Source organism: Glycine max, chromosome 13 (assembly GCF_000004515.6).
Source record: "Glycine max cultivar Williams 82 chromosome 13, Glycine_max_v4.0, whole genome shotgun sequence".
NCBI classification, from domain to species: domain Eukaryota; kingdom Viridiplantae; phylum Streptophyta; class Magnoliopsida; order Fabales; family Fabaceae; genus Glycine; species Glycine max.
This window is the reverse complement of record NC_038249.2, coordinates 35638720-35663624: the sequence shown is the minus strand read 5'-3', so window position 1 is coordinate 35663624 and position 24905 is coordinate 35638720. Positions and strand designations below refer to the sequence as shown.

Below are 24905 nucleotides of genomic sequence, written 5' to 3'. Positions count from 1 at the left end.
TTATGTTGAAAAAACATGCTCTTATGACCAAATTTTAATCCAAATTTTAGAGGAAGAACCCTAATTTCGCAAATAAGAATTTTTCAGGTAATTCAGAACGGTTAGTAACCACACCATTCCTTCAAATAATGTTTTACGTATTGGACCGCTTATCAAACCGGTCAAGCTACCGAATTAATGGATCATTGGTCAAATTGAAGTCTCATTGATCGAACAGATTTTACCTAACATATATCAAAAAAATAATATAATTAACATAATTTAATCATTCACTACTTTAAATTTCAAATGATAATCATTATAAACTACCTAATATCCAAAATAACAACTAATATTTATGTCAATACAAGTTCGTAAATAAGTTCCAAACACAAATAAATATACAATGTCTTAAAAATAAAAATAAGTTCACAAAAAAAAACTCAGAAAAAATTCATAATTTTTATATATAAAAAAGACACACGGTTGAACCAAAAACTCATTGCGGTTCAACTATAAAGACTCACTCTGATTGAATCAAAGACATTCCTAATTCAACCCAGATCACACCGATTTTGATGTATTTGCAATCCTTACCAAGTTACCATGAACCGAACCAATATGATCACGGAATTCCAATTGGACCAGCCGGTCCAGTCCAATTCTTAAAACACTGCCTTCAAATGAGAAATGGTGGATTGCTGGGAAAAAGTCGTGTTGATTATGGGGTGAAAAAGTATGGACAACATTTGAGTGGAAATCATAAAAAAGACATAGATAGCTCCCTTTCCAACAAAAAGGAGGGGGGGAAATCCTACCTGCTGCATCAGCAGTGTATAAATGAATGAAAAAAAAAAAAAAACCATCAAAGCCCGGAGTACATTATGACCTTAACGTTTTTTCACATAGCAATAATACAACATACACCTGAAATGATAGGGGGTTATTCAACTCGATCGATTTAAACATCTTATAGATCCTACAAAAATACATAACTCAGCCTATGCTTTTAAAGTCCTACGAATTTTTGAAAAAAACAACACGATGAACACAGGAAAATATAAGTACAAACTTCAACACCAAAATATTTTGTTTTTGGCAGCAATTTTGCCATTTTCCTCCAATTTGGTTCCCCGGTAATCCAATGTCCACTTCTCAAATGAACAATCGGTAAAGTCGTAGTAACCACCATGAATAGAGAGTTCTCCATTTGCCACCTTTTCTTCTATCCAGGGGTAAGTAAGTAGATTTAACAAGGAATGGTTAATTGATTCCTGTACAGAAAACACTTGAAGCATTAGAACTTGAAAGTATTCAACATATTCAAACTTTTTATGGATTAACATTTGCATGACTAGTTGGATTGCATCAATTAATGAGAAGCAGAAACTGATAGCAATGAAGAAATTCAATGAAAACCATGAGACAGAATTCAAAAGGATATACTCATTTTGTTTCAAGGGATGCAGATCCTATTTTCACAAGGGCAAAATAAGATGTGTTTGAATTCTCAAGATGAACTCAGGTTAAGGAGTTTAGGACTATCAGAAAATAGGGGAGGGTTTGTTTCAACAAAGTTATGAGATTCATCAAGGCAGTAATCTAGACCGATTAAGATTTTATTCCTATAAAGCTTTGAAACCCAATATAGGAGTCAACATACGCCTCCAAGTTGGCAATCCCCAATTTTCCAAAACAATCAAGTATTTTTAGCTACAAAAATCCAAAACAGAGGAGAAGGTTTAAGAAAATGCAAAAGCAATGGAAAACATTAAAAAAATATATATTCATCAAAATCTGCTTGTGCAGATTGACTAGCAAAGTCTGTAGCAGGTTCAGAATACACTTTCTTTACTTAGGATATATGTCCCCCTCTGTAACATCCTCTTCTTCTAACTGATGCTACGGGTGTAATTAGGCTTAGATTTTAGTTTGCTATTACTTTTCTGAATGATAAAAAAACATTCACCAAAATCGCATTAGGAGAAACTGAAGATAAGTCTTCAAGATTACTTCTGTCAAAATACTAGTGCCTACCCTTCCCACCCCCACCCCCACCCCCTTTCCCTGCCAAGTGTCAAATATCATAAGCCATTATGCACTATTTGGGGACAGTGTATAAACTATTTGAAATTTCAACAGCCAAATCACACATTAAAATCTAAGAACAAAAATAAATCACCTTCTCACAATGCTTGCACTGCTCATCAAAGCTGAGGTTAGAAGCAGCAGCCTTGGCTTTTTTTCTTGCATTCTTCCCAGCAATGACCCAACTTTTTATAAAACTACAAGGGAAAAAATATATTTTTTCAAGTTAGAAATGTATGTCACATTTTAATCAAAGAAAGCAAAAGGACAACCAACATGTAGAATTAAACACCTTTTTTCAACATCATCATCTTGCATACCCATCAGGGCACGTATACCACCACAGCAGCTGTGGCCAATGACTAAGATGTTCTCAACCTGTAATGAAAATATTTTGTGTCTCCTTAAAAATGAGTACAAATCTTACAGTTTTAGGACCAATAATATAGAGAGCTATTAGAATCTCATGCAATCAAATATTCCATGGATATTTCTTGGGAGTCTTAAGTATTAGAAGCTACTTCAGCATGTCTTATAATGATATGTTATGAGTTGACCTCACTAGTGCCCAAGCTCAATAAGTGTTTTGCAATCAACCTAACAAAAATGCTATGAAAAAAATAAAATAAAATAAACTCATATTCCTCCCGCTTCATTTCCAATATCCAATCTTCAAATTCAAACTTTTCATAGAAGTTTAGTTATCATAAGATCAGTCATGATTTTAACCAAATCATTTTATACTTCAAATAACTACATAATCACCCAAAAGAAATTGTGAATAAGTAAATAAGTGATGGATAAATGAATATTTAAAGCATTATAAGTTTCCAAATCAAGAAAGTAAATCCTGTCTTCCACTTCTTAAGTAAAAAAATGCTTACCAGAAGGGAGTTCACCGCAAATTCAAGAGCCGCATTCGTTTCTGTGGGTCCACTCTGTATCAGGAAAAAGGAAATAGAAGAAGCAAATAAGGTATCTCTTTCTTTCAGGCTTTAAACAATGATAATTATCTCATAAACACAAACAACCAAATCACTAGCAGTGAGACTTATACCTCAAAGGTAGGAACCAAATTAGCAACATTGCGAATCATGAATGCTTCTCCTGGTTGAAATCCCAAAACATTAGAAGGGCATACCCTAGAATCTGCACAAGCAATAACCATGAACTGTTCTGGGAATTGTTAGTAAAGAATACTTATTTGCTAATGCTTCAGTAGACAACTTGAAGAAATGAACTGAAGGGAATAAGAAACAAACCATAAATGAAAAATTAATAAACAACAAAGGGCTTGGCCAAAAGGGTGGGTAGGTAACAGAGACAAAGATAGAGAACAGTTACCTTTGGTGTTTGAACCTTTGCAAGATTTTCAAAATGTTCAATATTTTTCCTGCCAGAAAACAAAGTCAGCATTAAATAAGTTTTTCCCTAAATTAGGCATCAGAAATGAACATCTATGACATGGGTTTTTCTGAAGCTTACAGGTATTTATTCTTTTTAAAACTTAAAAACCTATCTTTCAGGTCATTAAATATATCACACCCATCTTCAGCATCAGCTAAAGTCTTTAGCTTGTTGTTATTAAGTTTCTCTGTAAATCCCGGAGGCCCCATTGAAGCCTTTAAAGTGAAACCTTGATTTCTCCTGCAAACATTAGAGCAAGTTATAGAAGCCTCGTGAGGGGGAAAAAATAAATAAAGGAGCCTCCAATGGGTTTCGTCACAATAAGAATAATTCAAATAATTAACTGTTCTGAATTCTAAGAATTAGCAGCAGAAACTGTAATCTAGCTAGACAAATATTCAAATCAGGGTCCATACATACAAATTACAAAGAAAGAAAATTACAGCTGCAGACTTATTTATAGAATAGGTACTTTGGAGTTATCAAACAAGGGAAGATTGCAATATCAATATGCAATTAAGCATTATGAATCTGCAAATCTGCAACCCAAATCAGCTAGGGATCAGAATTCAGAACCCTCAGTTTCCTCCCTTAAATACGCCTTTTCCTCAATAATTAGGGGAGATTCAAGGTTTATAACCATTTTCATTTATCTTTGTTACATCAATATTTATAAATTAACTGCGAAACTTAGAAACAAAGTAAAGATTGGAACTTTGAAGTTTTCAGATAATTACACTAGCTAGGAACGAACACCCCAGACATGAAAATTAACGTAAGATCAGACAGTAAGCGAATCCAACACGATTGAAGCAAGGTAAGCAGAGAAAGATAGGCACCAACCTTAAAGCCGTGAAAATTCCGAAATGGGTTTGCTCAAAGTTCCCTTTTTTCAGCGCGGCAGGACCAAAGATCTGTTTCACTATAATAATTAGCTCATTCACAAATACAAAAACAAAAAATGGGCACGTAAGAGATAAATAAAGAATGTGACTTGTGAAAACATGAAAATAAATACCGTTGATGTGGCAGATTTGGAAGCGAAGGGATCAGAAGAAAGAGAGAATGGTGCAGGAGCTGCCATTGGAGAACTCAAACACAAATAAAAGTTGTGAAGTGAGAAAAAGAGGCATTGTTTGGTTTTTTGGAATTAAAAAGATTATTAGTTGGTGGGTAAGTTGGTTAGAGTCATGAGAGAGCGTGTGTGTGTCTCCAAGAAAGACGGAGAAACCAAGGTGCTTAAATAAAAATAAAGGTGGCAACAAAAAGGTTATTCCTTTGAACCTCCACCACCAGTTGCCCATGACATGATACTGTCAAACTGTGCTTTTGACTTTGTGACTTCACATAATTCACAATTCCGTGAAGAGGAAGAGGACCAAGTAAATCTGGGGAAGGTTCTGGAATACAAACATATGTACGGTTAAAATGAAAATTCCACAAAAGGAAATGCTGCCTCACAGATAGATAAAGGCATAAAGATATAAGGGTTTGATCATATCAGATCAATAATACACCCTATTACTGCTGTCAATATTATTATTATTTATTTATTAATCTGTTAATTTTAATTGACTTTTAAATTTTATTTTTTAAAAATAATTTCTAGGTTAAGTAATTAATTAATGCTAATGTACTATATGCCCCTAATGCTAGAGAATTTGAATAATTATTATGTTTAACATGTAGATCAATTGGTAAGGAGCGCAATTGTTGTTTCTTATTCTTAATTAGTAATATCAAGTTTAAATTTGTGTAGACCAATCGGTATGGAAAGGTATTGATGTTATTTGTTCTTAATTAGTAATATCAAGTTTAAATTTGGATATACAATTAAATATTTAAAGTGAAATTTATTGTGCATAGTAATCCTATAAAATTTCAAAACTATCTTCCATAAAAGATAACCTGATGATGAGGACCAAAAGAAAAAGAATTTGGATAATTTAAATGAAGTCATAAATAATAAATTCAATATTTATTACAGTTATTTATCAAAAAAAATGCACGAAATTTTATATAAAAAAATGCAGGACTAGTCACTGTAATTTGTATAACAATAATTTTAAAAAAAAATGATGAACATCAAAATCAATGAAAAAACAATTAAAAGACTAATGAAATGAATAAAAATATATTTGTCTTATCATCGAAGCACTATACTTGGATGGTGTACCATTGAGATTCTTTCGGAAAGGCAAATTTGACTAAACGGGAATTAAAACTTTAGAAGTTCTCTAGAGTTTATATCCAGCAAGTCCATCCATCTTGGATGATATACGGTAAGATTTTTCACTTAAATAATATAAAAAATATTTATTCAAATAATTTAGACCAATGATATAAAATATTATTTATCATAAGAAGTCGGTCACATCCAAATTATTTCTCACCTGTCTATTTTTTTTTTTAAACCGATTTTATAACATTGTTTTATTTTTATTTTTTTATAAATCACCTTACAATATCGGTTTTTGGAGAATTGATTTTTTTAACTAAGTTGAGAAAGTGAACTAATTTTTATTTATCTTATTTATTTCTTTTAATTTTTTATTATTTAAATTGTTTTCTATTTTTTTTCTTCCTATTTTTTGGAAATTATTTTTTTTTTCAACTTTTAGTTTACTAATATATATATATATATATAAAGAATATAATTTATCTAGAAGACCATTTAAGAAAAATGTATATATTTAATTACTCGATATAAATATAATTTGTATGGGATGGTGGCCAATGATGGAGCACATGGCCACCAATCATGTTGATTCGATTAATTGGATACTCAAGAAATTTGTCAATAGGTACGCTGGTAAAATCAACATATTTAAGGTATAATGCATTGTTCAATAAAAGAGAGAGAAGTCGCAATCATGCTTACATCCGACCAAGTTTATATGTAAATACTAAACAAGGTCATCGAAGATGCACAGAAAAAGGCAAATGCTCACACTGTTCTTGAGTTTGATTAATGCAACACACACTTCTTAATCCAAGAGACAATAAATCCTAGAAAGGTTCAGTTTGCTGGAGATTTCACAGTCAAGCTGGATGAAAGGTAATGTGACTATAGCAAAATTCCAGAAATTGCACATGTCTTGTGTAACAATCGTGCCTTTTGCCTTTTCTTTTAAATAAAAATAAATAAATAAGAAAAAGAATTAAGTCATCAGTTTCTTCACTATAAAAGAATTTTTAACCTTAAGCAACTTTAGAAAACATTTATATTCTTTTTTCTCTAACTCTCAAGAACCCTAACAGAACAATATGAGAATGAGCTCTAGAGAGCACCAGAAACGCCACCATTACTAATGGAGAATGCTTGAGCGACTACATCGAGGTAATTGATGAGTTACTTGTGCTTAGAGATTAAAATAAACATGTGTAGGGATCCCTAGAGGATTAATTTTGAGTTGTTTCTTTTTTTTGAAATTAAATTTTGCTTTTTTCCTAAATTTGTTGCTTGTCACTGATATTAAATTTCACTCGTGCAAATTTGATTTATTTACATATATTTCAAGCTTTATTTCACATAAATCATTTACATGTTTCAAGTTTTGATTTCAATTTTGAATTATATAATAATAATCATATATATATGGAGCTATACGGTTTTTTTTATATACACATTAATTGTCATTACGACCTATTGCATTGGTTTCAATTTCAAAACCCAAGTGAATTGCCAAACCTTAAATTGATTTTTCGTATGAATAACTCTTATGGCCTGATATTACATGTAATTGTATTGTGATGTATTATATATATTTTCTACATGTAAATATATTTATAAACTTTGAAATTAGATATATTTTATTATTATAATACATGCTTACTTATTAGTTAAATATTTTTGTAGTTAGTTAATCGAGACTTAAAGGATGCATATCAGTATTTTATACTTACTATTTTGATTTGGTTAGTGCATATAAACTACCTAGAATTTATATTGTTATTAATTAATTGACATTGAAGATGTTATAGTGTTGTTTTGATATAATTTTAAAAATTATTCGAGTTTATGTGTATGTATATAGGTTGTGTCTTATAAACATTATTATGAATGTATAACATGATATATGAGTATAATTGAAGTATTCGATGAATTGTGAGTTCATGTGTAATGAGTTTTGGTGATGGTTTTCACCGTGGGAATCCGACAAGTTTAACCATTAGAGGCGCGATGAGTTAAAATAATTTTGAAAATAATTGAGATTTTGAAAAAATTGAGTAATTGTGTATATTGCATAATTTATAGGTAGAGTATGTGTGTTAAAATATTTTATGGGTTGGATCTGAATCAGGGGGAAAAAATCCTAATGAACTTCTTGGAGTCTAAGCCTTGGGGTAAATATTTGGTTTGAGTGTTCCTTTAAGTCTGTATGGATCCCACATGATTGGAGCATTTTCGCAAAACAGACTAACTCTGACTGGTGATTTCACTTAGTGAGGGTGACCTAATTTACCCATTGTGAGACATGTCTTGTCATATACTTTTATGCGTCCGATAAGGTTTTTTACTGAAAATGGTACCACATTACATGTAGGCTTGAGTCCCGTGTATATGTTGCATAACGTTTGTGTTTAACTTCCATTGAGTTAACGACTGAGATTTTTGTATTATTTTCTGGAGTGTGTGAACTTGAATACGTGTGAATAATGTGTGTGATTTTGTGTAATGAGATTGTTTATCTAAATTCAACTCTAAGTATTATATGTTTTGCATGCTCTGGTGTTTTATTATATACGAATGTGATAACTCACTCTCGGTGTGTGTTTGTGTTTGGGCTGAGGTGAGCTATCATATGATGAGTTTCATGTTATAGATGGAGAGGTTTAGCCCATACCAGAAAAAATGCTCTGATAATTGTGACCTTGAGGCATAGAGTTTAATTTCATATATTATAATTTCATGAAAAATAAAGTTGTTTTTATGATTTCAACTTTAGTGTGACTTCTTTTCATTTAGAATGAGTGACTTTGTTTTGAGCCAAAATAATTTTATCATTTGTTTGAATTATGATTTCACTAAGTGAATGTGAATATTTTATCCTTGTGAAATGCTTTTATTTAAATGTGTTTTAAAAATTTTAATTAATTAAGCATTATTATTTCTTTTATTATTAGTATATATGTGTGTGGAGTAGAGGGTGTCACACCTTGTTCTCATGGTGTTGCTACTTGTAAATATTTACCATGAGTACATGAACTACATACATCTTGTGTATAGGTTAAAAAATGTCTCAAACATATCTAAAGAATTTTTTGGAGAATTGCATAACGAAACGTATTAATCATCGTATCACGAGCCAATGATCTACCTTGACCCAGACAAGAACATAAATTCTAAGGATCATCCTCTTTTCTCATATCCACACCAAAATAAATATCGAAAAATCAGATCAACCAAAGTGATGTTCAAATTCAAAAGACTGCTTATATTAAGAAATTAATTATTGGGAAATCAATTTCATAACATCAAAAGTAATTTTTTGTTTGCATTATTTATGTAAATAATTATTTTTATTATTATTTACGTGAAAAATCTCTATACGGTAATGATATATATGAATTGAAAATAACGGACTAAAAAGTTCAATTTTTTTAGGGTTGAATATATAAATTTTTGTATGTAAATAAACAGTTTTTCCTATTATATTCTTTTTTACACTGACCCAAATAAATAAATAAATAAGCGAGATTACATTTTTATTTGTTTATTTGGATCAATACATCTCAATTGCATCCTTCTTCTCTTTCGTTTTTGTTTGCTCCTTTGTTTTTTATTTTATTCTTTCTTCATCTAAACAGAGCAAAAGACGACGAGAAAAAAGCAGGGAAAATTCGAAAGCCTTGAGAATTAAGAATCTTTGCCTTTGTTTGTTGTGTAGCTGTCAAATTTGGTTCGTGCTACACGTGTTAAATGATGACCCTAAAGTCAAGTCAAGTGTTGCAAAAGAGGCCCTGAATAGAATAAGACAGTTGAGGCAAATATTCAAAGCCAGGAACAACCAGCTTTGTTGTAGCTCACTAGTCATCAGGATTGCGTACGGTTAAAGTGACTTATTCCGGCAGTTTTGATGAGTTACAATTTCAGCAAAAACAAAAAATGAAAAGTTAGAGTGTTAGACAATTCCGGCAGTTTATTCTCTAGTATTTACATTATATAAATATTTATATAATTGTTTTAAAAAATATTTTCAAAATAGTTTATAATATGTTTGTAAATTATTTACAACTTTACGGTATAAATCATAAATATCCTCCAAAAACAATTCAAGAATTTAATAAAATCACTGTATATTAACAAATTTGTTCTTTTAAATATTTAACATAATTATACATTTAAAATTTAAAATCAATACATTAATTAAAGTAAAATAACTCATACAAATTGGTTCATATATTATATAGCAAATATTAATAATTATTATTTCTTTCATTTGTAACGTATATAACTAACATTTACCTAAGAAAATTTATACACAAATTATACAAATCAAACATAATTTTTTTAATTAAATATATCATTTATCCACATGTGAACCAAACTTACCTTACACTGAGTGACATGCATGTTGTGAGCAAAGAAGGCAATTGTCCCCACAGATTAATTTATTTTACTTGAATATATTTAATAAATATATTTTTTGCCCCCATAAAAAAATAAGGATTGCTCCCATAAGATATTTTAAAAAAAAATAGGAACATAAAAAATATAAATAAATAAATTGGTATTATTTTTTGAAACAAAAAACTCATAATGTATTTCATCTATGAAAATATTATAGATTATTTTTTTCTCCCACTAAATTTTTTTGAATCCGTCACGGCTTACATCATTGCAACAATCCAATAAGTTAAAGAATTAGCACTTTATTTTGGTGTTATTTTCTAATGATAATCAGAATTTTATCTCAATAACTTATATTGACCTTTAAGGCAAATATTTAATAGCAAAATTAACAAATAATTATCAAATTACTACTGATTATAAAATCCAAAGATAAATGAGTATCCAGTTTAAGAAGTAATTATCAAATTCAAAGATTAAGTTAACTAGTTTATTAATTAACTCCTGTAAAAAAGAATTAAATTAAATGATATTATCAATTTTAGAAACCCAATTCATTTATAATTAAAACCAGAAACTATTTTTTTTTCATAATATGTAAGACCGAATTAATCGGCAAATCTAATCTCAACAACTAAATTAATGTTTCACTATATTAAATAATAACAACAAATAAGATGAAAAATATATATAGAATAATATATAAAATTAATTTAAATATGATAAACGGCTCAAAATGTTGAAGTGAAAGTAAAATCAAATCAATCATTATTATAAAGTTAAGGCTCGGATCTGACGACTCTTAATGATTCAAGTGGCAAAATCAAATCAATGGTTATTTTAAAATTGATGTTTTGATTTGATGACTATAAAATCTTCAAGTGAAGTTTACATAAATATATAAAAGATAATAATAATAGATCATTATTTTTTAAAGTTAATAATCTTCCATTAATTCTAGATGACAATAAATCATACCAATGATTGTTGTGAAGCCAAATCAAATTTTCAATCTAATGGCTCAAAAATGTTAAAGTGGAGGTTACATAATTCAATAAGATCAACGGTTATTATTAAGTTAAAATTTTGATCTAACAATTCTAAAAACTTCAAGTAAAGTTTATATATAGATAGATAGATAAATGTCATAAAATATAAATTAGTAAGAAGTCAAATAATATACATATATTCAATTTAATATACTAAATAATCATAAAATTAGTAATTATTAAAAGTAAATATTATAATGTAAATAATTATTTTTAATTGTAAAATTAAAATTACATTATCACTTATCTATAATAATAATAAATAAGATGAAAAATAAATACAAAATAATATATAAAATTAATTTAAATATGATAAACGACTCAAAATGTTTTAATCTGATGACTCAAAATATTAAAGTAAAAGAAAACTATATCAATGACTATTATAAAATTCAAATTTTAATTAGGTGGCTCTCGATGGTTTAAGTGATAAAATCAAGATCAATGATTATTTTAAAATTAATGTTTTGATTTGACTACTATAAAAAACTTGAAGGAAGGTGTGTATATATATATATATATATATATATTAGCAATTCATATGCATACCTAATAGCTTGGCCTATTAGTGAAACTTTTAACATTCCAACAGAAGGCGAATAAATTTTTAGGTTAAATTGTATTTTTATCTTCCTAGTTGTTTCTAATTTTGATTTTAGTCTTCATTTAAATTTATTGATGAATTTCATCCCCTAGTTATGTCAAGTCTTGAAAATGTGATCTTCAAGTTCAGATTTAAACATAAAGAAATCTTAGTTGTCATGTGTCACGTTCTAATCGAACATGAAAATGTGTGTCCAAGAGCCCACTCTAACATGTTTTTGTTCATCGTCCAATCAAAACGTAATACGTGACCGTCAACACAACATTTCTATGTGACACTCAATGTTTAAATTTGAATTTGAGGACCACATTTACAGGATTTGACATAATTAAACGACTAAATTAGTGAATAAATTTAAAGAGAGACTAAAATTAAAATTAAAGACAACTAATGAACTAAAAATACAAATTTACCAAATTTTTAAACACAATCATAAAGAAACACAAAGTATCTTGAACAACATAAAAAATCCATTCCCCACGTCAACAACATCAAAACCTCCTACAGGTCTCTAAAACCTTCTCTCGTCATAAACTTGATTGATTTTCCTTAAAGTTTCAGAATCACTACATCTTTCCACGAATTCCAACCTAATTCTTGAAGAATACTCTCCAATGGTTTAGACATACCCTTAATACAAACAAAAACAAAACCCATCCAAAAATAAATACATCAAATTTTTCTACTAATAAGTTCTTCAAATTGTATTATTTTTTAACTACTTTTTTATTTCCAAACATTCTCAACTAATATAATCTGAAATCGATAATATATCTCCAAATGAAGTAAAAGAAAATTAATAAATAAAACTTATACTCTAATTTATAAGTTTTGCCAAAAATTTACTTTAAAAAAATTTAAAATACAAGTACTTTAAGAATTGAATATTTGCTATAATTTGAATACAATATAGATAAAGATAATAAATAAACATATATATATATATATATATATATATATATATATATATATATATATATATATATATATATATATGAATCCAAAGACAAATTCCTTTCCTTAAACTTAACAAAATAAAGATATGCGTGATTTTTCAAACAAGAATACCAAATATTTAAAATAAGTTATCTCTATTTTATACATGTGGATGTCAAACATTTAAGGCTCTTGTTATTGGTCGGGCAATAGTTGGATTTACAAAGAAAAAAACATCATATTATTTTAATCTTTTAAAAAAATAGTTCCAAGACGGATTATCTTCTCTCTTTTTTTGGCATAAATGATAAGTGAAGGAGAACGCAAACATGACAATCCCATCTACTTTTTTTGGCATCAAACACCATAAAAAAGATAAATACTACTAACAAACCTTTGAGAAGAAGAAAAAATAAATTCAGTGGGTGCAAAAGATAACTAGATAACCACGTCCAACTACGTGAAAATAACAAAACATACACATAGCAACATAGGAATGCAATTCTTTTCAAAACTCATTGAGGCTCCAGCTATGATTCCTGTCCATGACTTGTTTCGACAATCATTATGGACCCCTTCGCAATGTTCCCATGACTGATATGCTGAAAGAAAGTAGTAGAGGACTAATACTTGTTCTGATTTATTTTCGCTTAAAATGAAGTAGAGGACTAAAAGCACCTAGGAAAATACCACCGCTGAACCTAGTGTAAGCTTTAACGATCATTACCCACCACTAGAAATTATAAAGGAAATTTTAACATATTAGCCAATTTCTGAAAGGGAATAAACTTATAAAAGCACAGGCACAGGACCAACAATTTGAAAAGGACAAGCACCACCAGATATAAATTCAACAGTTCATAGGTAGATATAAAAATAATGAAAAATGCTAGTTAAATGGCACAAGAAATTACGAATGAGATTGTATTAGATATGATGTGGAACCCATATCATTTCATGAATCCAAGTCAATTTCAACAAATATAGTAAGGAGTGTGTTGGAGCTTAAAAAGAGTGTGTTATAGTGTTTACTAGCACTTGTCGAAGAATAATATAAAAGCACATATACCCCATTGGACTTGTAGTTGTAGGCAAATGCCAGTTAGTTGGCACTTTTAAAATCTTGGTCAAGTAGACAAACTCATTGAGCGATGTATGTCTCTTACAAAACATGAGAGCAAAGCCACAAAACTACCAAAGAAGAACACAACAGAAGAAACACCAATACAACCGTAAAAGAGAAAAGCCTCAAGATATCATTAGGATCACCAATTGAAGCAACAAAACAGAATACTAAACCACACAGCTATATGCTTTAGGGATATGCTTTGCATATATATAGGGTATATAGCTAACAACATGGTTAGTTATCCAAAAAAAATATTAACTATATACTGCTACACACAAACAACATGAGCAGATGACCGTCACGCATACAGTTTGCAGTTGAGGGCCAGGTAAAACTCCAAATCGAGCTCTCATGGTTACTACTCATTAGTCTGTGTGTGAGAAAGAGGAATAGAGAGAGCTGATTAAGCTAGAATGAGTAATATATCCTTCCTGAACCGAACATGAGAGAATGAAAGAGAAATCCTCCCCAGATAGTTCAAAACAAAGTGAGCAAGTATTGCCGCGAATTATTAAAAGACTAACATGACAAGAATAAAAGAAAGGAGCTCATCAGCATCATTTGGCGCGACAAGTACCAACATACAAGAAACTACCTACATGAACATGCACTACTAATGACCCTTAACCTTATCATCAGCAACAACATTGAGAATAGGCAAGCTACTAAGGAACTCATCCAGCCCCTCAAAAAACCCAATCCCTTCAATATTATCCTCAGCATTCCCATTCACATTCCCTTCACCCGGGCCATACATAGGCTCCTCCACCTCATTGCTAAACTCCACATTCAAATCCAACTTCCCCAAATTCCTCTCACTCCTCCTCCTTGATCCACCCAATGCCACCGCCTTCTTGCTAGATTCCGGCACCACCACCGCAATAGCACCACCAGTACCACCATCCACAGCCTCACCATTCTCCACATTGTCATTACCATCACTATTCTGAACCCCTCTTCTAGGCCTCTCAATTGTAGTAGGTACCCTTCTAACATCACCACCACCACCAACATTGCTACTCTTCTTCCTTCTTTTCCTTTTCCTCGTGGTCCCCTTCTGATTCCCGCCACGCCAGTCATCATCATCGGAATCATCCTCCGTCGTGTCGGAACCACCCTCCACGAACTCCGCAGACTCGTCGTCATCGTAAAAAACCCAAGGCCCCTTCTGGTACCTACCATTCTCCTCACCCCCCTGCAAAGCGCAAGGAAACAAAGGGGAAAAAGGGTTCCACTTGGAAGAAGACCCGTTAATGTCCTTGAAATCCCCGGAAAACCCCACAGGGAAAAAACCCCAACTGCAAAATGAGCCAAAAGTACCATCTTTCGACGGCGACGGTACAACCACCCCATGAAACCCCCTCCGACAATTCTGGCACCGCAAAGTACAATCCTCGTACACCTTCGGATACTCGTACATAACGTAACAGTAAGGGCATGCGGTCCAGAAACTCACCCCTTCGGTCTCGACGTCACTCGCCCGAGTCAATTCGGTCGCATTGTCCACCTGACTCGGCGGCGGCGGTGGAGGCTCCACCTCTACTCTAGGCCTAGGGCTTTCCCTTTGAGGGAATTGGTTCGGGTTTAGGTTCGGTTGCGGCGGCTGAATCGGAAAGAAGGCCACCGGGGCAGGAGAAGCGAGAGGTGGCGGCGGCGGAGGCGGTGGTGGTTGAGGAGGAGGAGCGGGTTGAGTGAGGAGTCTGAGTTGGTTGTCGTAGAAAGCCTTTTTGGTTGGGTTGGAGAGTACGGACCACGCGTCGTTGACGAGAGTGAAGGCGTGAGAGGCGAAAGCGAAGGGGTTGTGGTGAGGGTCGAGTTGGGTGGCGAGGCGGCGGTACTGGGCAGTGATGTAGTCGATGTTCTGAGTATAACGGAGGACTTGGAGGATGGCGTACCAGTCGAAGTGGTCGTTGATCCGGGCCTCGCCGGCCATGAGTGTATCAATGACCGTTAGAAGGAGCTCCGTGGGCTCGTATCTCGGGTCGGACTCTCGGGCCCGGATCGCGAATGAGCGGGCCCCGTGCAGGTCACGTGCGCTTAAAACCTTGTTCGCTGTGTAAAGCCATCTCTCCGCTTCTGCTCTGCTCCCTCCTCCGTGACCCTGACCATCCATTTCAAACTACACTCACTTACTCACTACCTAGCTTAGAATGTGTCAGTGAGTGAGAGAGGTGAGAGCCTCAGAGGGGTGTTTTGGTAATTAAAAATAGGATTTTAGAAACGAGTATCACATGGGGTGACATTGACCTTGACTAAGGCTAACACATGAACCAAAAGGAAAAAGGAAAAAACAAAACACCTTGGTCTCACATATAAGGCCCCCCGGTCTCGGAAGAAAGACAAACAAAGTTTTAAGGTGAGACTCATTATCCCACATTTGACTTCCCAATTCACTCCCACTCAGTGTGTTCCGTTTTATTTTAATTTTATCCACTCTTTCTTTATAACAAGCACCTAAGCAGTGGCATGAAAAGTTTGATAACTTAATAGTCTCAAATGGGTTTAAGGTGAATGAAAGTGACAAATGCATTTGATCTGTCTTTTAAGACAATAAATTATTATAATAGTATCTCGTTTAATGACTTGGTATTAATTAATTATTGGTTTAGAGTAATTCTGATTAAACCATGTTTTATGTTAATTTAACAATATCTTATTTAAACTTGGTTTTAATTAAATTCATGCACTATTATGATCTTTGTTTGGTTAAAGAATAAAAGAAAGAAAATAAACATCTCATCTTCTTTACTTTGATTTCAATTTTTTTTTCTTTTTTTTCACTCTACAAAACCAATAAAAAGAAAAAAGTAAAAAAAAAAGAAGAAGATAAAAAGACACAAATCACAATGTCATTTCCTTTGTTTCATTGGATAGATGGTAAAGGAAAAATGAGAAAAATAATACACAATAATTTAAAATTTTGTTTCCTTTTATTTACTCTTCAATTTAAATTCAATTTTTTCTTTCTTCCTAACGTAGGGTTAAGTTTTCTCAAATTTAAATTCAATTTTTGAATCTAAAGAGTCGACCTTAGCCAAAATTAATACCAACTAGAAAAGTAAACGTGACTCGTCCCAACCTTCTTGACAAAGGATAATAACAACACATTATTACTATTCAAGGGTCAATTAGATACCGTGTATTCGTGGCCTCATGTAACATATTCATATGTTTATCCAAAGTTTTTAAGCTACTTAATGTAACTTGCATTCATAAATTACTTTTTTAAGGTCTCACTAATAAATGTACCGAAAATATTTATCAAAAACAATTAATGCGATGTACTACTAAATATTTTTATATTTAATTTATTAAATATTTATTGATTATTTTCTACTTTTATTGCCTTAATAAATACATTAGAAACATTCATTATCGTTTTCCTTATTTTTGTTTGCAGCTTATATTGACACTTTCAACGTCTTTTAACGGAAACACAGTGAATTTATTGTACAATTCTTACGACAGTAACTCCGTTCTTTTTACACGAGCTATTTTCTTTCGTTAACAAAAATGACAAGAAGGGATAAAATCCTAAATTTTGTCACCCAGGGCATCGGTAAAATATTATGAGACTAACTGAAGTTTAATTCTGAAAATTATTATATGTACCTAAAGTAAAAGAAAATGTATTTTTCTTCTATATGTAATTACTAAACTATCAATTGGACATTAGTACATTTAGATAGAAAATTTTAACTGAAAAAAATAATTTATCAAAGAATTTAAATTTTTTTAATCTAAAATTTATTGTTTGAATTTTTTTATGAATAATTTAAATTTTTAGAATTTTAAAACAGAATTTTAAATAACTAAAAATTGTGAAATTTTAATTTTCTTATAAAAATGAGAAATTGAGATTTTCTTATTGATCATAACTCTTCTCTCTCTCACGTCGATGATCTTCTTCTTCAAGCTTGCGGAGCGTCGATCAGGTGCGGGCATAGAGGAACATGTAGAACTGCACCCGTCAGTCAGGGGAGAAATCGTCGTTGCCCATCACACGGCGGAGGTGCTCGCCGGCGTGGAGGGCTTAGGTCATGCCTTACGTCGTTGACTAAATGCTTTGATCGAATGTAGTGGTGTATGTCGTTGTGTTCCGATTTCCCTGCGACTCTCCATGCCCAATCAGTATTCTTCTCTTTCGAAGCACACCAACCTTATCTTTTCTTTTCTTTACATTCATTTACTTTCACCCTTACAATTTTAATTTTTTTTATTCAAACACAATTTTAAAAATGAAAGAATTTCAATTGAAATATTTCAAATTCTTAACATTTAAAATTTTCTCATAATTTTAAATTCCCCCATCAAGCATACTCTAGAGGATTTCTTCAGAAAATAATTTCTACTACACAAGATGTTTAGAAATTCAAACTAGTGCATATAATCAACTTAACTAGACATTTTTTTTTATTATTAAAATTTAATTTCCTTAAATTTTATTTTGTATATATATAAGTATTCTAAATTTTAATTTTGTCTTAATCAATCCTTAAATTTTATTTCTTTTACAAATAGGTACCGTTAACTTTATTTTTTTTAAAAATGAATCTCTAATTTTACCTTTTTTTCACATAAACACCCAAATTGTAATTTCATCTCAGTTAATTCTTAAAATCTATCTCTTTTATAAATAATTTATTACCTTTTACGGAATAAAAATACAATAATGGTGAAGACTAGTCTTTATTTTGAATAATGAATGGTGTAGACTAATCTTTGGGTCTATTAGAACTCCAGTATATTTTTCTCTATGATTTTTTTTATCCAAAACTTGTAAGATACTTGAGTTAACTTGGATTGACAACTTACTGTCTTACTAATAATGTACTAAAAATATCTATTAAAAATTTAATACAGTGTATTAAGTTTTTTTAGTTATTTAAAATATTAAATATGTTTATACTTTTTAATTTTATTGATTATTTTTTTACCTTTCTTACCTTAAAAAATATCTAAAAAACTTATATAGTCACTTTTCCTTGTTTTGCGTTTTGAAAGAATACATTGAATTTATTTTACAATTGTTATGATAGCATCTTCCACCAACCAAACTATTTAAGCAAAATAAAATCTTCCCCTAGAAAAAAGTAAAATAAACTCTTGCTCTCATTATTTTGGCGAAAATACATTCATTAACAGCGTGAATCATGATTAATGTGTTTAACAACAAGATTGTTCATCTCTAATTATCGAAGTTGTATATTGATTGGGGGGGCGGGGCGGCGGATACATAATGTATTATGAAATTTGATCGAATCGATATTAATACAAAGTTCCCCCGGATTCAACTTCTTACAATTTAATCCTCAAAAAAAATTCTTACTATTTGAATATTGATTTCGTATATTAGGGAAATTTACTTATAATTTTGTTTTTCATTTTAAATTTTTATCTAAAAAACTGCCATATTATTTTCATTATATTTTCTGTTTTCAAATATTTGTATAGGAAAAAGCATAATAGAAAAAAAAAATTATTTACACTATTTTCTGTAATTTTTAAAAAATAAGAAATAGGATGAAAACAAGTTGGCAATAAAAGCAAGAAATTATGTACATATTTGGATTTGGATACAAGTCATAAATTATTTTGAGAACTTCTCTAGTAAAAATATAAAATATATTTTCAATAAAGAAACTTTTAAAAGAACTTATAACTTGTATCTAAATAGACTTTATATGATACACCGAGTTGTTATGGAAAACAAAATAACATTTGGACCCATTCAATTTAAAAAAAAAAAGAACAAAAAAAAATGAACAATAAAATAACAAAATAATGTGAAATTTATATTTATATATATATTTTTAATGTAAAACTTTTATTTTAATTTATTTTTATTCATCTTCTTATTGGCATCCTGCAGAGATTTAGCAACACGATAGGCCCCCTCGTGCACGTCCTATTTTAGGTGCAAATGATCCCCCAACACTTTCAACATTTTGCTAGCACCAATTTCCCAAGTAAAATTAGGAACTTTGAAAACATTCGTTTGGCATTCAAACAACCATAAAATTTCATATTAAAATTACATATATTTCACGTTATCATATCACATATTTAGCACATTTTTATTTTTAAATTATTATATAATATCAAAATATTTTATTAATTTCTAAAGTAATAAAGTTTAGTTTAAGTACAATTTTGTAAATTAAAAATAACTAAGTTTTAAATGAGTTAAATAAACTAAAATCAAGTTTTAGGTTTTTAAAACAATTCAAGTTCAAACTTTTAAGTAGACTTATTTAAATAAATGATTAAATTTTTGCCATTCATTTTTTTATAAGTGAAACTTAAATTTCTAATGTTAGACTATGACTCGACTCTCGTTTACAACTTTAGCCCTTACCATGTGCGGAAAGCAAATCCAGATTTCTGATTATTTTGTCGTTCTAACTTGAGTGTGATATGACTGTAGAAACGGATAATTTACAGAGAAGATAATTTCCAGAAAATAAGAGAAATGCCACTTTAATTACCTCGGTTCCTAAGGTAGAGAATAGGTATAAACTTTCTCAATTTAGACCTATTAGTCATTGTGATGTGTCATACAAAGCATTCATAAAGGTCTTGTCTTTTAGATTAAGAGAGATTATGTAAAAGGTGGTTAACTCTACTCAATGTAGTTTTGTACCTATAGACAAAGCAGAGATAATATTGTCATCACTAAAGAGGTGATTCATTCTATGAAGCTGAAGAAAGGAAAGAAAGGGTGGATGACTATCAAAATTGACCTTGAGAAGACTTATGATAGATTGAGCTGGGACTTCATCAAGGATACTTTCCAAGAGGTAGGTCTCCCATCAAATTTCATAGATGTTTTTTATTGTGTCTCAACCTCTACTTTTAAGATGTTATGGAATGGGGAAGCTTTGCATCAATTTTCCCCTTCTCGAGGTATAAGACAAGAAGATCCATTATCTTTGCATCTGTTTGTTCTTTGCATGGAAATATTGAGTCATATTATCTTAGTGATGGTGGAAAATAATTTCTGGAAACCTATTAAAGTGGGAAAAAATGGTCCTGCTCTTTTACACTTAGCCCTTGATGATGATTTAATGTTATTTGCGGATGCTTCTTTAGATCAGGTGGATGTCATTTCAACATGTTTAGATTTATTTTGTGAAAGTTCTGGAGAAAAAGTTAGTAAGGAGAAAACAAGGAATCTTCTTTTCTCATAATGTGCACTGGAGTGTGAGGGAGGAAATCAATAATGGCTTGGGTTTCCAACGAACAAATGACTTAGGAAGGTATTTGGGGATTAATCTTCATCACAAGAGAGTTTCTAAATCCTCTTATAATTGTATTTTGGAGAGAGTTCAAAAGAGACTTAGCAATTGGAAGACTAAAAATCTCTCTTTTGCAGGTAGAATAACTCTTTCCAAAGCTGTTTTGAGCTCAATTCCTATGTATGCTATGCAAACTGTTATGTTGCCTGGATCTATTTGTGACAAGGTGGATCAACTCTGTAGAAGTTTTTTATAGGGGGATACAACCGATGAAAGGAGTGATCATTGGGTCTGTTGGGAAGGAATTTGTTCACCAAAGGAGATTGGAGGTTTGGGATTACGACAGGCTCGTCATGTTAATGATGTCTTTACGATGAAAGTGGCTTGGGAACTTTGTACCAAAAATGATGCTTTGTGGGTACAAGTTATTAGAGCCAAGTATAATTGTGGGGAGTTGGGGTTTCCTGTTGTGAATAAAGCTAGAAATGACTCTAATCTGTGGTCAGTAATCAAATCTGTTAGGGATAAATTTGTAACTGGGTGTGAAGGAAATGTGGAAGATGATGAGTTAATTTGGAGAGCTAGTAATAAAGGTGTGTTAGATATCCCATCAGCTTACAAAATGATTGCCAATTTGGATGGTAGACAGAGTATTCCTATCTTTATTCTGGTTTGGAGGTGGGAAGGATATGAGAGGTGGAAGATTGCTAGGAGGGCTCTTCCTACCAACCTTGCTCACTGGAATAGGAAGATGACTTTGGAGTTTTTGTGCCTGTTGTGTAATAAGGAGCCAGAATCAGTGATGCATTGCCTTCGAGACAGTGAGGAGGTTAGGTAGATAAATAAATCTTGAGCATCACTTGAGGCTTGGAGACAATCTGTACAAAGCTGGAAGCTATAATTACCATCACACGGAAGCATCTATGTTACGTTGGAGACAACTTCATCTAGGTTTTATGCGACTGAATGTCGATGGAGCGTGTGGAGGGGTTATCGGAGATCATACAGGAAAGTTTCAAGGAGCTTTTGCTTGCAACCTGAAATCTTGTTCAATTACTCAATTGGAGTTGTGGGCCATTCTTCATGGTATCAACATGGCAAGGGAACGAGGTTTTATGGCGTTGGAAGTTCATTCGGATTCTGAAGAAGCTATTCAAAGAGTTCAAGGTTTACAAGTTTCTCACAATCTTGACAAGAATATTGTGGACTCTATAAAGACAAGAATAGCAGCCAGAGATTGGAAAAGGATGCATACTAATAAATTCAAAATTCATGAATGAAAATTTCATGGAAATTTATCTATGGCCTGACAGTGACATCTACAAGAATGTTGTGATGTGCTACTGCAGACAAGACTCGTGAGCCAAGGTACATATACGCTGTGTGCACACTTTGTACTTTGTCTCTGTGATGCACTAACCTACCTATTCGTTTACTTCTGAAGCATTGTTTTGCCTTGACAGGAAGTTGAATGGGGAAGAGCTGCTAGGAGTAAAAATTCAGGAATTACAGAAGCTAGAGAAACTAATAAGGAAAGGTTTGGCTCGGGTTTCAAAAGCAAAGGTTTGTTCTGTACCTTTCTGTTCTCTTTAATTAGTCATTATGTATTTGCAAATTTAATATTATTGGAGTATAAGTAAGAGGAAGAAGTTTCATGTTGATTATGGGAACCAACGAATTGAATAATATATTATTGACAAAGACTTGTACACCTTGAGACAAATTTTGATATGAGAATGAACACATTAACATATTATTGACAAGGGCTTGTAAATCAAAAGACAAAGTTTAGGTATAAACTTAAGCATTTTAGATATTATTTTTCGACTCGTACAATAAAGGTCAGCTTCTAAGGTACTACACCTAGCTAGTATTGCCCAATACCTAATTAATATTTGACGGTTTTGATTAGATGTGTTGTTTAGTCTACTTGTGTGCTTTGTTTTTGGCCAGTTGAAGGAGATCTCCTTGGTCAATGTTTATTGGAATGGTGCTCACACTTTGCGAAAATTATTGTATATATATTGCTCTTAATAGGTGGCATATATTGGTATTTCAGATTAAATAATAATTGTAAAGGATACAGCAACACTCAGGAAAAAGATAACACCGTCAAATTAAAATGTTATGGGCCTCTTTGGTTCATTTTTTATTCACTTTTAATTTGTTTTTAATTTGTTTTCTGTTTTTAGAGATTTGTATAAGAAAAAAAAACTAAGTTATTTTCAACATTTTGTGTATAAATGTTTAAAACAGAAAATAAATTGAAAATAAAATGACAATTTTAATTTTCAGTTAAAAGTGAAAACAGAAAAATGTTTTTTTTCAAACAGGCCTTATTGTTTTCTTACAAAGAAGAAAATATTCATATTTCATCTTCTGTCGTAATAATTCTACCAAATCTCAAGAATTACTGATTCTTTTTAAAAAGTTAGTGTAAGATCTATGAAGGGTGTGTGCATTCCAACTATGTTGGCATCCACATAAACCCACCAAGAAATCACATCAACTATTATTAAAAGAGAGAAAAAAGGATGAACAAATTGGGAAGATTATGCCAAGACCTAATCATGTTAACAAAATCTGTAATTTGGAAATGCTGCCGTATTGCAAAGGAATTCACCCCTAACTAAACTTGGGGTATTATCCCACCAAGTGTAACTAATCCTAGAGTCATAGCCATAGTTAGTCAAAATGTCAGTGCAAGAATTCCCCTCCCTGAATATATGAGAGTAAACAAAAACTATATATTTTTACAGAAAAAAAAAGGACAGTTTTCCCAACACCCGCGAAGCTGCCAAGGGACTAAAGAAGGTTTCTTAAAAGCTTGAATCACTAAGAGTGAATCACATTCTAGTCTAATAGTCTTCCTCAGAACTCTTTCAATGTCCAAAACTATTCTTCATGCAGAGAGTTGAACTAACGTAAGACAACCAACAAACGAAACAGGTAACTGGCTTTAAAAACTTATATCATTTGTACTAGTTTTTTAATTATTGAATCAGATCATTATATATGTGTGTTGATTTTACATAGGAAGTCTTGCACACGATCAAGGGCAGTCATTTGGGTCATCTCTTCCTGGGGATAGTTTCTTGATCATTCTATTTAACTCTGCATATATACTTGATTTGAGTGACTTGAAGTTGTTAGAAATCTTACCTTATAGATTATAATTCTAAAATAGGTATATGGAGTAAAATGTTGTTGACAGCGACCACACAATGAACATAAATCAATGACAGCAAAATGTTATTAGGTTTCCAGCCTGTTATAAAACGCATTCAAGGTTCCTTCATGCTTTAGTATTCAAAACTTATTTAAATCAAGATCTTGCTTTCAAATCTCATGAAAGCAAAAAAAAAAAAAAATGTGATGAGGATGAAAATTTTTATAATAAATGATCAGTCAAATTTTCTATTAGCAACATGTTTTTTAATTTGAAGCGAACCTGGGGCTCGATCGCATATTCTTTTGTTACTTGTCTGTTTGATACGGATACACAAATCTTACATACTAGAAGACAATAAATGCAAACATTTTTCCATAGAGTCTCAGATACAAGGCTGAAGCTAACATGCTCAGTAGCTCATTAAATTTTATTTTATTTTTATCAAAATGAATGTTCTGGGAAACACAGGTGTGTAATAAATGTTGGTGGAGGAGAATGTAGGCCTGTAATAGATCTAGCAATGATAATCCATGCTGGATATAGTTATTTTTTCACTAACAATTTACAATCTTTGTCCTCCTGCGCGGCTTTCTTTTGCTTTGGCAGATGGAGTAGGACGATGTGATTTTAAATGATGAAATGAGAAACAAAAGTATCACCTCACTAAATCTAATCATTATTCATTTAACACGTAATTAAATTAAAATGATGTCATTATTTATTATTTAA

At 31.5% G+C, this 24905-nt stretch overlaps 2 protein-coding genes and 1 long non-coding RNA gene across 7 annotated transcripts; 1 reads left to right on the top strand and 2 right to left on the bottom strand.

Moving 5' to 3' along the window:
- Positions 1-838: 838 nt before the first annotated feature.
- On the bottom strand, positions 839-4908 carry LOC100811331 (beta carbonic anhydrase 5, chloroplastic). Its single transcript, XM_003543093.5, has 9 exons — positions 4493-4908; positions 4318-4388; positions 3553-3714; positions 3412-3460; positions 3125-3238; positions 2952-3005; positions 2360-2445; positions 2162-2264; positions 839-1253 (listed from the first exon to the last, which is right to left on the bottom strand). The coding sequence occupies exons 1-9, from the start codon at positions 4556-4558 to the stop codon at positions 1053-1055; spliced, it is 906 nt and encodes a 301-aa protein (XP_003543141.1). The 5' UTR covers positions 4559-4908; the 3' UTR covers positions 839-1052.
- A 9020-nt stretch (positions 4909-13928) lies between these two features.
- LOC100818960 (uncharacterized) lies at positions 13929-16045 on the bottom strand. Its single transcript, XM_003541738.5, has one exon. It carries the CDS (start codon positions 15877-15879, stop codon positions 14380-14382), a length of 1500 nt encoding a protein of 499 aa, XP_003541786.1. The 5' UTR covers positions 15880-16045; the 3' UTR covers positions 13929-14379.
- Positions 16046-20278: 4233 nt separating this feature from the next.
- LOC102669678 (uncharacterized) lies at positions 20279-24302 on the top strand. 5 transcript variants are annotated; one of them, XR_001384213.2, is made up of 5 exons: positions 20279-21025; positions 21142-22372; positions 22468-22567; positions 23764-23953; positions 24041-24302. It is a non-coding gene; the product is annotated as an uncharacterized lncRNA (long non-coding RNA). The 5 variants fall into 5 exon arrangements; XR_005887970.1 differs by lacking the exons at positions 23764-23953; positions 24041-24302 and having other exon boundaries at positions 20280-20566; positions 20859-21025; positions 22468-22761; XR_003263774.2 differs by having other exon boundaries at positions 20281-21025; positions 23764-24302.
- The last annotated feature ends 603 nt before the right edge of the window (positions 24303-24905 follow it).